The sequence below is a fragment of the Acanthisitta chloris genome, unplaced genomic scaffold (assembly GCF_000695815.1).
Source record: "Acanthisitta chloris isolate BGI_N310 unplaced genomic scaffold, ASM69581v1 scaffold23444, whole genome shotgun sequence".
Taxonomy (NCBI): Eukaryota; Metazoa; Chordata; class Aves; order Passeriformes; family Acanthisittidae; genus Acanthisitta; species Acanthisitta chloris.
The window spans coordinates 312-11,192 of record NW_008668083.1 but is presented as its reverse complement, the minus strand read 5'-3'; the positions used below and the strand labels follow the sequence as shown (position 1 = coordinate 11,192).

Here is a 10,881-nt window from a genome sequence, read left to right as displayed (position 1 = left end):
CCAGGGCCAAGTCTGCCCTATAAAGTCACCTAAGAGGGCAGAGCAGCAATACCTGAGGTATTCCCGGGCTGGGAGTCCCCTGGGCAGGCTGGAGTGGGACCCACCAGCACCATCTGCCACATGGACCTGCCCAGGAATGTTTGCTCTGCTCTGACACAGCACCAGGACTGCACCTCTTGCCTTTTCTCCAAGTGCAGCAAGAGAGTGGCAAGTCCTGGGCCAGGATGTCTCTGGCCACTGTTTTAGGTGCCTTTCTCACCCTCCATGGCCCTTCTCTCAGACTGGCAGGAGGCTCAGCCCTGCCCAGTGCCCTGGAAAGCCATGGGAAGGAGGAAAGAGCAGCCCAGCTGCCAGGGAGCTGTGGCAGAGCTGAGTCAGGGCTCACAGGAGCTCTGGCCAGAGCCAAACCCGAGCTGCTCTCTGTGTCCAGGCCAAATACTTGTGCTGCCTCTGGCATGTTTGCCTAAGCACTGAGCTCCTGGCGAGTCTGTACTGTCACTAGGTCAGCAACAAGAGCTAAATGAGTCACAGAATCACACACTGGTTGGGGTTGGAGGGACATTAAACTTCATCTCATCCCACCCCTGTCATGGGCAGGGACACCTTCCACTAGCCCAGGTTACTTCATCCAGTTATTGGATGGGGCAGCCACAGCTGCTCTGGGCAACCTGTGCCAGTGCCTCAGCACCCTCCCAGGGAGGAATTCCTCCCCCATACCACATCTGTCCCTGCCCCCTGGCAGGGGGAAGTCATTCCCTGTGTCCTATCCCTCCATCCCTTGTCCCAAGTCCCTTTGCAGCTCTCTTAGAGCCCCTTGAGGCACTGGATGGGGCTCTGATGCCTCCCTGGATCTTCTTTTCTCCAGGCTGTATACCCCCACAACTCTCCCAGCCTGGCTCCAGGGCAGAGGTGCTCCAGAATCCTGCAATGTGTTGGATGGAAAGGAACATAAAGCTCATCTCATCCCACCCCCTGCCATGGGCAGGGACACCTTCCTCTAGCCCAGATGGCTCCAAGCCCTGTCCAGCCTGGCCTGGAACACTCCCAGGGATGGAGCAATGCACTGGTTTGGGCTGGAGTAGAGTTAACTTCCTCCACAGTGGGTTTGGATTTGTGTTGAACACAGGGATGACAATATGGAGATGTTCTTGTTGTTGCTGAGCTCATACAGAGCCAAAGACTTTGCTGCTCCTCATACTGCCATACTGGTAAGAAACTTGGGGGTGCAGGGGAGGTTGGGAGGACACACAGCTGGGGAACCATACTGACCCAAGAGATATTCTAGACCATAGGACATCATGCTCAGTATGGAAAGTGGGGGAAGAAAGAGGCAGGGAGATGTTTGGAGTGATGTGTTTGTCCTCCCAAGTGACTGTTACAGGGGATGGAGCTCTGCTCTGACAGAGGTGTTTAGGAGGTGTCTGGATCTGGTGCTGGGAGATAAAAGGCTCAGAAAAGGTGCAGAACACCTGAGGAAGGGCTGAGGGAGTTGGGTTTGTTCAGCCTTGAGCTCTTCTCAAGGGGTGACCTCATGGCTCTCTCCAACTCCCTGACAGGGTTGGAGAGAGGTGGGGGATGTCTCTCCTGCCATGGCTGCAGGGAGAGGACTAGAGGGAATGGCCTTGCGCTGAGACAGGGCAGAGGCAGAGGAGATGTTAGGAGAAATATTTTCCCTGTTAAGGTGTTCAGGCATTGGAATTGTCCAGGGAGGTGTTGGAGTCACCATCCCTGGAGGTGTTTAAGAGGTGTCTGGATCTGGCACTGGAGGATATGGTTTAGGGGTTCCAGCAGTGACAGGTTAATGGTTGGACTTGATGATCTTACAGGTCTCTTCCAACCTTGATGATTCTATGATTCTAAATCTTTGTTTTGCTTTCCCTATTAAACTCCTTATCTCAACCCAGGACTTTTCTAGCTTTCACCCTTCTGCTTCTCTGCCCAACCCAGTGGTGAGCAATGAAGGAGCAGCTCCTGGGAGTTGGTGCCTGCTGGGGTTAAACCACAACACTCAGCCACAAAGGACCTCAGGGATTTTCTTGTGCTTGACAAGGGCAGAGAAATGAGACCACTGAGAGCAAACAGGAGCTGGTCCTTCCCCTGAGCATCCTCAGCCTTGGACTGTATCCATCCCCCACCAGGCATGAAACATCTCTGTCCCTCACCCACACACCCCAGAGCTTCCAAGAGCTCACCCAAGCAAGGATGGGAGGAGAGATAGGATCTTTACCTTCCTGTGGGATTCTGCTCCTTTCCACCTCCTCAATAAATAGGGAGAACATGTTTGTCTTCACAAACTTCTTGACGAACCTGCGGCTGCTCCTGGAGGTGATGGCCTTGCAGAAGCTTCTCTCCTGGAAGCTCCCTGAACCACTCTTGTTCCACTTGATGTGGGAGGAGTAGTGTCCCACCATTCGGACAAAGAAATGCACAAAGGCTTCGGAGACAAGTGTGTTCACCTGCTCAGAGGCTGCAAGAGGACATGGAGTGGGAGAGGTGAGGCTGGGTCTCTGAACAGGGAATCATGGATTGTTAAGGGGTTGGAATGGAGATGAAAGATCACCCAGTGCCAACCCCCTGCCCTGGGCAGGGACACCTCCCACCAGAGCAGGTTGCTCAAGGCTTTAGCCAACCTGGCTTTGAACACTGCCAGGGTTGGGGCAGCCACAGCCTCCTTGGACAACCAGTGACTGTCTCACCACCCTCACAGGAAAAACTTCTGCCTAAGATCTAATCTCAATTTCCCATTTCAATTTCTCCCCATTCCTCCTTGTCCTGTCCCTGCAGCTCCTAACCATGAGTCTCTGCAGCTTCCCTGGAGCCCCTTCAGCTCCTGGCAGGTTGCTCTGAGGTCTCCACACCACCTTCTCTTCTCCAGGCTGAACAGCCTCAACATTCTCACAGGGACAGTGCTCTATTTGTCTTATCAACTTAATGGCTTCTGCACTTGCTCCAACAGCTCCATGTCCTAGTGCTGTTGGGGACACAGAGCTGTGTGCAGCACTCCAGGTGGGTCTCACAGAGCAGAGCAGAGGGGGAGAATCCCCTCCCTCCCCTGCTGCCACACTCCTGTGGCTGCAGCCCAGGCCTGGGTTGGTTTCTTAAACATAGGTTGGTCTTACTCTAACCTGCTCTGTGTTTGCATCCCAAGGAATTACTTGCTTAGAACACCCTCAGCCAGTAGACAAAGATCAGACAGATTTTGCTGAGCCCTGGCTGTGCTGCTGCCCAGGCTGAGGCATCTTTATGCACCAAATATTGGCCAAACTTCACTTTTCCAGCAGAATTAGCAGTTCCTGCTCTCATGTCTCAAGAGGACAGAGGAAAAACCAAGTGATTCCCCTCCTATGGCTACATTTGGTTGCAGTTTGGGGCAGAAACACCCCAGGCCACATCCCTTTAGGCCAATCCCTTGGCTGAGAGCTGTGGCCATCCTGGAGAGCAGCTCACACGTGTTTCAGGGTGTACAAAGAGATGTCCTTACTGTGTATGTTGTTGTTGTTGTTATGCCTGTTGAGGGATGTCAACATCTCATTCTGCAGCTTCACAGGCAAGATCTCCTCCTCATCACCCACCTGGAAAGCAACAGGGCCATGAAGCACCTGGAGCTGGTGGGAACCAGCTCTGGTGGCTGTGGGTTAGTGTAGATTGTCAGTGAGGCTCATTAACTAATTATCATTGCAGGTGCTGCAGTGACCAGAGGGTCAGAGTGTATTAAGGGGTTGGAATGGAGCTTAGAGATCATCCAGCCCCAACCCCCTGCCCTGGGCAGGGACACCTCCCACCAGAGCAGGTTGCTCAAGGCTTTAGCCAACCTGGAATGAACATTGCCAGGGTTGGGGCAGCCACAGCCTCCTTGGGCAACCTGTGCCAGTGTCTCACCACCCTCACAGGGAAAACTTCTGCCTAATTATCTAATCTAAATTTCCCATTTCAATTTCTCCCCATTGTCCCTTGTCCTGTCACTGCAGTTCCTAACCAAGAGTCCTCTGCAGCTTCCCTGGAGCCCCTTCAGCTCCTGGCAGGTTGCTCTGAGGTTTCCACACAGCCTTCTCTTCTCCAGGCTGCACAGCCCCAACTCTCTCAGCCTGCCCTCACAGGAGTTATGCTGGGATGGAGATTCCCAGCACATGGACATCTCACAACCAGTCAAATGCAGTGGCTGGAGACATCCCCTGATGGGACATCCCCCCGGATGGGTGGCACTGAGTTGGCTCTGCTCCCAAAATCTTAGAACCACAGAATCCCAGATGGGTTTGGGTTGGAAGGACCTTAAAGCTCATCCCATCCCACCTCCTGCCATGGACAGGGTCACCTTCCACTAGCCCAGGTTGCTCCAAGCCCTGTCCAACCTTGAGCACTCCCAGGGATGGAGCAGCCACAGCTGCTCTGGGCAACCTGGGCCAGTGCCTCAGCACCTCACAGGGAGGAATTCTTTCCCAATATCCCATCTGTCCCTGCCCTCTGGCACTGGGAAGCCATTACCAATGGGAAGCTGCAGGTAGCCAACACTGAGGGGTCAATTGGCCACTCCTGGGGCTCCCCAGGCCACCCCCAGCCCCACACAGGTACTTACTGCTCTGATGATCTTCCCTTCACACAGGTTAACTATCAGGGCCTGAAAGAGAGCAGAGAACAACCAGATTTAGCCCTGCCGAGGCATCCAACTCCTCCCTCCCAGTTTGGGATCAGCAGGTGTGTCACAGCCTGGGAGTTTAGCAGTGGAGGGATCAGCCCCTCTGGGCTGGAGGGACCTGGGCAGAGGCCCAGGGCAGCCCCAAGGGATGGTGTTTGCTGCAGGGTGGTGGTTTTTCCCCACACAGCTTCTCTCTGCTTCCTCAAGGCTGAGATGGTGCCAAAAGCAGCTCCCTGAGCCCCAAGGACACGGAGGGTTAGGGTTAGGACAGGGCTGTGGGTCCTGGGGTGACCAGCAGCACCCAGAAGGACTTGGAAGTGCTGCCTGACATGCCAACAGGAGAGGACATGGAGGAATCCCTAATTTCAGCCTCCCTGGATGGGCCAAGGGCACAACCAGGTCCTCCAGCCTCAGGGCTGCATGTGCTGGGGTGACTGGTAGCACCCTGGGGGATGTGGAGATGATGGTCCAGGTGCCAAAGGAGGAGACATGGAGGAATGTCCAATCTCCAGTCTCCCTGGATGGGAAAAGGGCACAACCAGAGCCTTCAGCCTCAGAGGCAGAGCTGTGGGTCCTGAGGTGACTGGTAGCACCCTGGGGGATGTGGAGGTGTTGGCCCAGGTGCCAAAGGAGGAGACATGGAGGAATCCCCAATCTCCATCCTCCCTGGATGGGACAAAGGCACAACCAGAGCCCCAGCGTCAGGGCTGTGGGTCTAGGGGTGACCAGCAGCACCCAGGGAGGTGTTGCCCCAGGTGCCAACAGGATGGGACATGGAGTAATCCCAAATTCAGCCTCCCTGGATGGGACAAAGGCACACCCAGGGCCCTGGTGCCACCCCACAGCCAGGGGCAGTGACCACCCCATGGCTCCATCCCACCCAGGTGAGATACCTCCTCCATGGGCTGCTCCAGGACCCTCTCCAGGTGCCGCATCTGGATGCCAACCATGAAGGGCGTGGGGCAGCAGACAGTGTCCAGCAAGCACTCAGGGACCACAGGGATGTAGGTGTGAGCCCAGGTGAAGGGGTAGAGCAGAGCAGCCACGGCGTGGATGCACTGAGACAGGACACTGAGGGACAGGGGAGGCATTGGGTGAGGACAGGGATGGCAGAGGGAACAGCCCAGCACAGCTGAGCTGTGCCCTCTGCTCCTTCAAGGGGGTTTTGGGGGTGGGTTGATGAGAAGGAGATTCATAAAGAGCTCAAGACTCACCTCAGCTCCTCTGCCAGGAAGATGAGGCGTCGCTCCAGCACGGCAGAGGCAAAGATGTGCAGGATGAGGTCAGGGCTGAGTCTCTGCAACAGAGCCTGGAACTCCACGTGCTCCAGGTGGGCATCCACGGGCCTGGTGAGCTCAATGAGCTGTGAGGGAAAGCCACCAAACCCCAGCTTAGGAGGTGCAATGTTCCCCCCATGCCACCTTGGCTCCGTGAGAAGGTGATTCAGGAGTAGTTAATGACTGTGATGCCAAGGAAGAGCCATGAAACCCCAGCTTAGAAGGTGCAATGTTCTCTCCATGCCACCTTGGCTCCATGAGAAAGGGATTTGGGAGCAATTAGTGCCCCAGAGCTGCTGAGGAAGGGCCATGAAACCATGACTTAGGAGGTGCAATGTTCCCCCCATGCCACCTTGGCTCCGTGAGAAGGTGATTTAGGAGTAGTTAATGACTGTGATGCCAAGGAAGAGCCATGAAACCCCAGCTTAGAAGGTGCAATGTTCTCTCCATGCCACCTTGGCTCCATGAGAAAGGGATTTGGGAGCAATTAGTGACCCAGAGCTGCTGAGGAAGGGCCATGAAACCATGACTTAGGAGGTGCAATGTTCCCCCATGCCACCTTGGCTCCATGAGAAGGTGATTTGAGACAATTAATGACCAAGAGATGCCAAGGAAGAGCCATGAAACCCCAGTTTTGGACGTGCAATGTTCTCCTTGTGCCACCTTGGCTCCTTGAGAGGGTGATTTGAGAGCAATTAGTGACCCAGAGCTGCAGAGGAAGAGCCACCAAACCATGACTTAGGAGGTGCAATGTTCCCCCCATGCCACCTTGGCTCCTTGAGAGGGTGATTTGAGACAATTAATGACCAAGAGATGCCAAGAAAGAGCCATGAAACCCCAACACAGGAGGTGCTATGCTCCTCCTGTGCCACCTTGGCTCCCTGAGGAGGTGATTTAGGAGCAGTTAATGATCCAGAGCTGCCAAGGAAGAGCCACCAAACCCCAGCTTAGGAGGTGTAACGTTCCCCCATGCCACCTTGGCTCCCTGAGAAAGCGACTTGGGAGCAATTAATGACCCAGAGTTTGCAGCATCTGCACTATGTCCCTCTGCAAGGGACAATCCCCATCTGGTCCTGCCTGGAGCTTTGGGCTGTGCAGTACTGAGGACTCAGGGGAAGCCACTGGTGATGTATATTTTGGGGATGGCTATTTGGGCAGAGGATTTTTAACGAAAATGCCTCTCTCCTGCAGTTCTGCCAAGCCCGTGGTAGGACACAGGCAGGGACACATCCCCAGCTCAGTGCTGACAGCTCATCTGGGGCAGCAGCTGCCAGGAAAGGGAGGAGGGATGAGGGCATGACTTTTGCTACAAAACCACAAACTCTTCCTCTGAAGCCACTCTGGCAGAGCCAGTTTGGCAGTTCCTGGCTGGGATAGCCCGAAAGTGAGGGATCTAATGGATGTTTGGAGGTTCTCTGGCTGCTCAGCTGCCTTTGCCCCCAACAAGAGTCTCCCACAGCCCCTTGGTGCCTCTGCCCTGCTGTGGGCACCTGGAGCCAGTGACTGCTGAAGGGTTTAAGGACTGTGCAGCTCTGACACAGCCCTGGACACGATCCCTGTGCTCACAGAGGAGAAATCCCCCTCTTCCATCTGCCTTTCCACCGAAGTGGCATATTCCCAGCCAGCAGCATTGGTCTGACTGGTCTCCACGGCCCCTTTCCTGCCCAATCCCCAGTTCCCAGCCTATGCAGCACCCAGGATTAATTCCCCCTTGTCCCTGCTCCCTCAGTGACCTCCCTGCCTTGCTCCAGCCCCTGCCTGGAGCCCCAGAGCTCAGCTCTTTCGAAGAACATCCTCATTCCTCCTCCCTCCGTCACCCCCAGCTGTGCTCTGGCAGCCTGGCCCTGGGCCAGAGCATTGAGCAACCTGCAAAGCCCTTGCACAAGCCTTTCCTGGATGAGGAAATGCACTTAGATTGCCAGTGCTGAACTGCTCTGGAGAGGAGATGTCTTGCTGTCAGACCCACCATGGCAGGACACATCCCTGGGATGCTCAGCACTGAGGTTGTTTTGCCTGGTGCCAGGGCTGATCCCTTTTTCTCCAGCTCAGTTTTGCCACAAGAGAAAGAAAAAGCAGGTTAAAGGACTCTGCCTGTGCCAGGCTGGGCTGGGTGTGGGCTGGGATGAGCCCTGTGGGCACCATGCCCAGGGCAGAGCTCCTCTGCACAGGTAAAGGCTGTGGCTGCTGCAGACTGCACTGTGGGGCTGAAAAAGGGCTGGGCTAGGGCTCAGAGCTGAGCACAGCAGTGTGCAGGGGAATCAGTGTTAGAGTGAGCTATGGGGTTGGGATGGACCTTAGAGATCACCCAGTGCCAACACGCTGCTCTGGGCAGGGACACCTCCCACCAGAGCAGATTGCTCACAGGCTTTGAACACTGCCAGGGTTGGGGCATCTATAGCCTCCTTGGGGAAACCAAAACCTCCTCGAGGCAACCAAAATCTCCTTGGAGCATCCACAGCCTCCCTGGGAAATCTGTGCCAGTGTCTCACCACCCTCACAGCAAAAACTTCTGCCTGAGATCTCATCTCAATTTCCCTCTTTCAATTTCTCCCATTCCTTCCTGTCCTGTCCCTGCAGCTCCTAACCAAGAGTCCTCTGCAGCTTCCCTGGAGCCCCTTCAGCTCCTGGCACGTTGCTCTGAGGTCTCCACACAACCTTCTCTTCTCCAGGATGAACAGCCCCAACTCTCTCAGCCTGTCCTCATAGGGAAGGTGCTCTGGTCCTCTCATCAGCTCTGTGACCTCCTCTGCACTTGCTCCAACAGCTCCATGTCCTTGTGCTGTTGGGGACACAGAGCTGTGTGCAGCACTCCAGGTGGGTCTCAGCAGAGCAGAGCAGAGGGGGAGAATCCCCTCCCTCCCCTGCTGCCACACTCCTGTGGCTGCAGCACAGGCCTGGGTTGGATTCAAGAGATCATTAAGGCTGGAAAAGGCCTCTAAGATCATCAAGTCCAACCATTGTCCCAGCACTGCCACGTTCAGTACTAAACCACATCCCCAAGTGCCACATCCACATGTATTTTGAACACTTTCAGGGGTGGTGACTCCACCACCTTAGACTCATAGAATCATCAAGGTTGGAGGAGACCCCTAAGGTCATCAGGTCCAACCCTTAACCTGCCACTGTTGTAACTCCTAAACCCTAAACCAGCTCTTCCAGCACCAGGATGGGACATCATTCCCTAGGGATGGGCTCCACCTCATCCTCACTGCTGGCTGCTCTCCTCCTGGACCAGGAGGGAGGTGGCACCCATATTCCAAAGGGATGAGGCCCCTGGCAGGGGGTGTTAGAGGGGTGGAGGATTATCCCAGTCACAGCCTGAGCTCCCCATGTTGGAGCAGCCCAGGAGGAGCTGCCAAGCCCCCAGGACCATCACCAACCTCTGTGCCTGACTCAGGGATGAAGCTCTTGATGGTGACAGTTTTCCCTGGCGCTGGGAAGGGAGATTCCCGCAGACCTTGCATGAAGGGATAGATCACAGCCATGGAGATCTGGCGCCGCTTCTCCACCTCGTCCAGGATCTGGGGGAGACAGGAGGGAGCTGGGAAACACTGCAAGCCATGGAGCTGCTGCTGGGGCCACCACCAGGCCAGATGGGGCCACCACTAGACCAGACAGGGCCACCACCGTGCCAGACAGGGCCACCTCTGAGCTAGAAGGGGCCAACACCATGCAGGATGGGACCACCACTGTGCCAGCCAGGGCCACCACTGGGCTAGATGGGGCCACCATGGTGTTAGACAGGGCCACCACCATGTAGAATGAGGCCACTACCATGCCAGATGGGGCGAATACTGTGCAGGATGAAGACACCACCATTCCAGATGAGGCCACCACCATGCAGGATGGGGCCACCACTGGACCAGAAGGGGCCACCGTGTCCCTACCTTGGAGAAGAGCCCGAAGCAGCCCAGGCAGCTGATGATGCAGAAGACCTCAGGAAGCCGAACACCACGGCCAGAAGGCTGGAAGAGGATGGAAAAAGGCTTTGAGCATATCCCAGCACCACTGCACCAGCTCCACCTCTCCACAGAGCTCCCTACTGGCCTCACTCAGCCCCCAGAGTCCCAATTTTCAGAGCTGGAGCCAAGGTCAAGGCTGCAGTTGATGATGGAAGAGCAGAAGGTGCCCAGAGAAGGTAATTGATGCCAAAGCTTTTCATCACTTTGGTGCAAAGTCCTTTGGCACATTCCCAAACACTCCTCCGACCCTGACACGTTATCCAAGACATCCTGCTCCCCATCCTTGGGGCTAATCCCTCCTAATGCCACAGGGACCATCAGGAAGAGTTCCTTGGCTTTTTTATCCCTTTCCAACTGGACTATCCTGGCTCTGTTTGCTCTCTGCACTTTCAGCCTTCAGACAACCAGTTCCAACAGCCTAAGCTCAGCCCTGGATGCCAGGGACAGGTTCACCAAGGGATGAAGGGGTGGTGGGATCCAGCAAGTCCCCGAGCCATGGCACAGGGATGTCCCTGTGGCTTTATACCCCTATTTAAGCAGACAAGGAAGACCATCACACCTCATCAAACCCATGAGTCGAGCCAGGGTCTGGGGTTCCCTACTCCTGGTGTACTCCTGAGGGCTGGAAGGACCATCCCTTCCCATCCCTTCCCATCCCATCCCATCCCATCCCATCCCACATCCCATCCCATCCCATCCCTTCCCAGCCCAGCCCACTGCTCCGCAGCAGTGTTTGGGGATGGGGTTGAGGGCACCCAACTCCCTGATCCCTGGATGAGTGCACACTCATCCCCATCCTGATCCCAAATTGGATTTGCAGCCATCCTGACCACTGCAGCCAAGGGAAAGGAGCCAGGGAAGATGCAGGTGGGGAATCATTCAGGTTAGAAAAGCCAAGTCCACCTGTCAGCCTAGAACCTCTACCATGGCCACCCCAAAACCATATCCCCAAGTGCCATATCCACACATCTGGTGAACACTCCTTTTTCCCTCCATCCAGCATCCAACT

The 10,881-nt window shown here is 55.5% G+C and overlaps 1 protein-coding gene across 1 annotated transcript in view; it reads right to left on the bottom strand.

Annotated features, from left to right (window-relative positions):
* Positions 1-10,881, bottom strand: part of DENND2D (DENN/MADD domain containing 2D) — a gene marked incomplete at its 5' end in the record, with an annotated part of 12,327 nt that overhangs the window by 1,182 nt on the left and 264 nt on the right. The window contains 7 exons of the mRNA XM_009072772.1: positions 2,228-2,467; positions 3,482-3,572; positions 4,574-4,615; positions 5,527-5,704; positions 5,848-5,996; positions 9,291-9,431; positions 9,798-9,875. Coding sequence (XP_009071020.1) covers positions 2,228-2,467; positions 3,482-3,572; positions 4,574-4,615; positions 5,527-5,704; positions 5,848-5,996; positions 9,291-9,431; positions 9,798-9,875 — 919 coding nt within the window. The remainder of the gene's footprint in view (positions 1-2,227; positions 2,468-3,481; positions 3,573-4,573; positions 4,616-5,526; positions 5,705-5,847; positions 5,997-9,290; positions 9,432-9,797; positions 9,876-10,881) is intronic.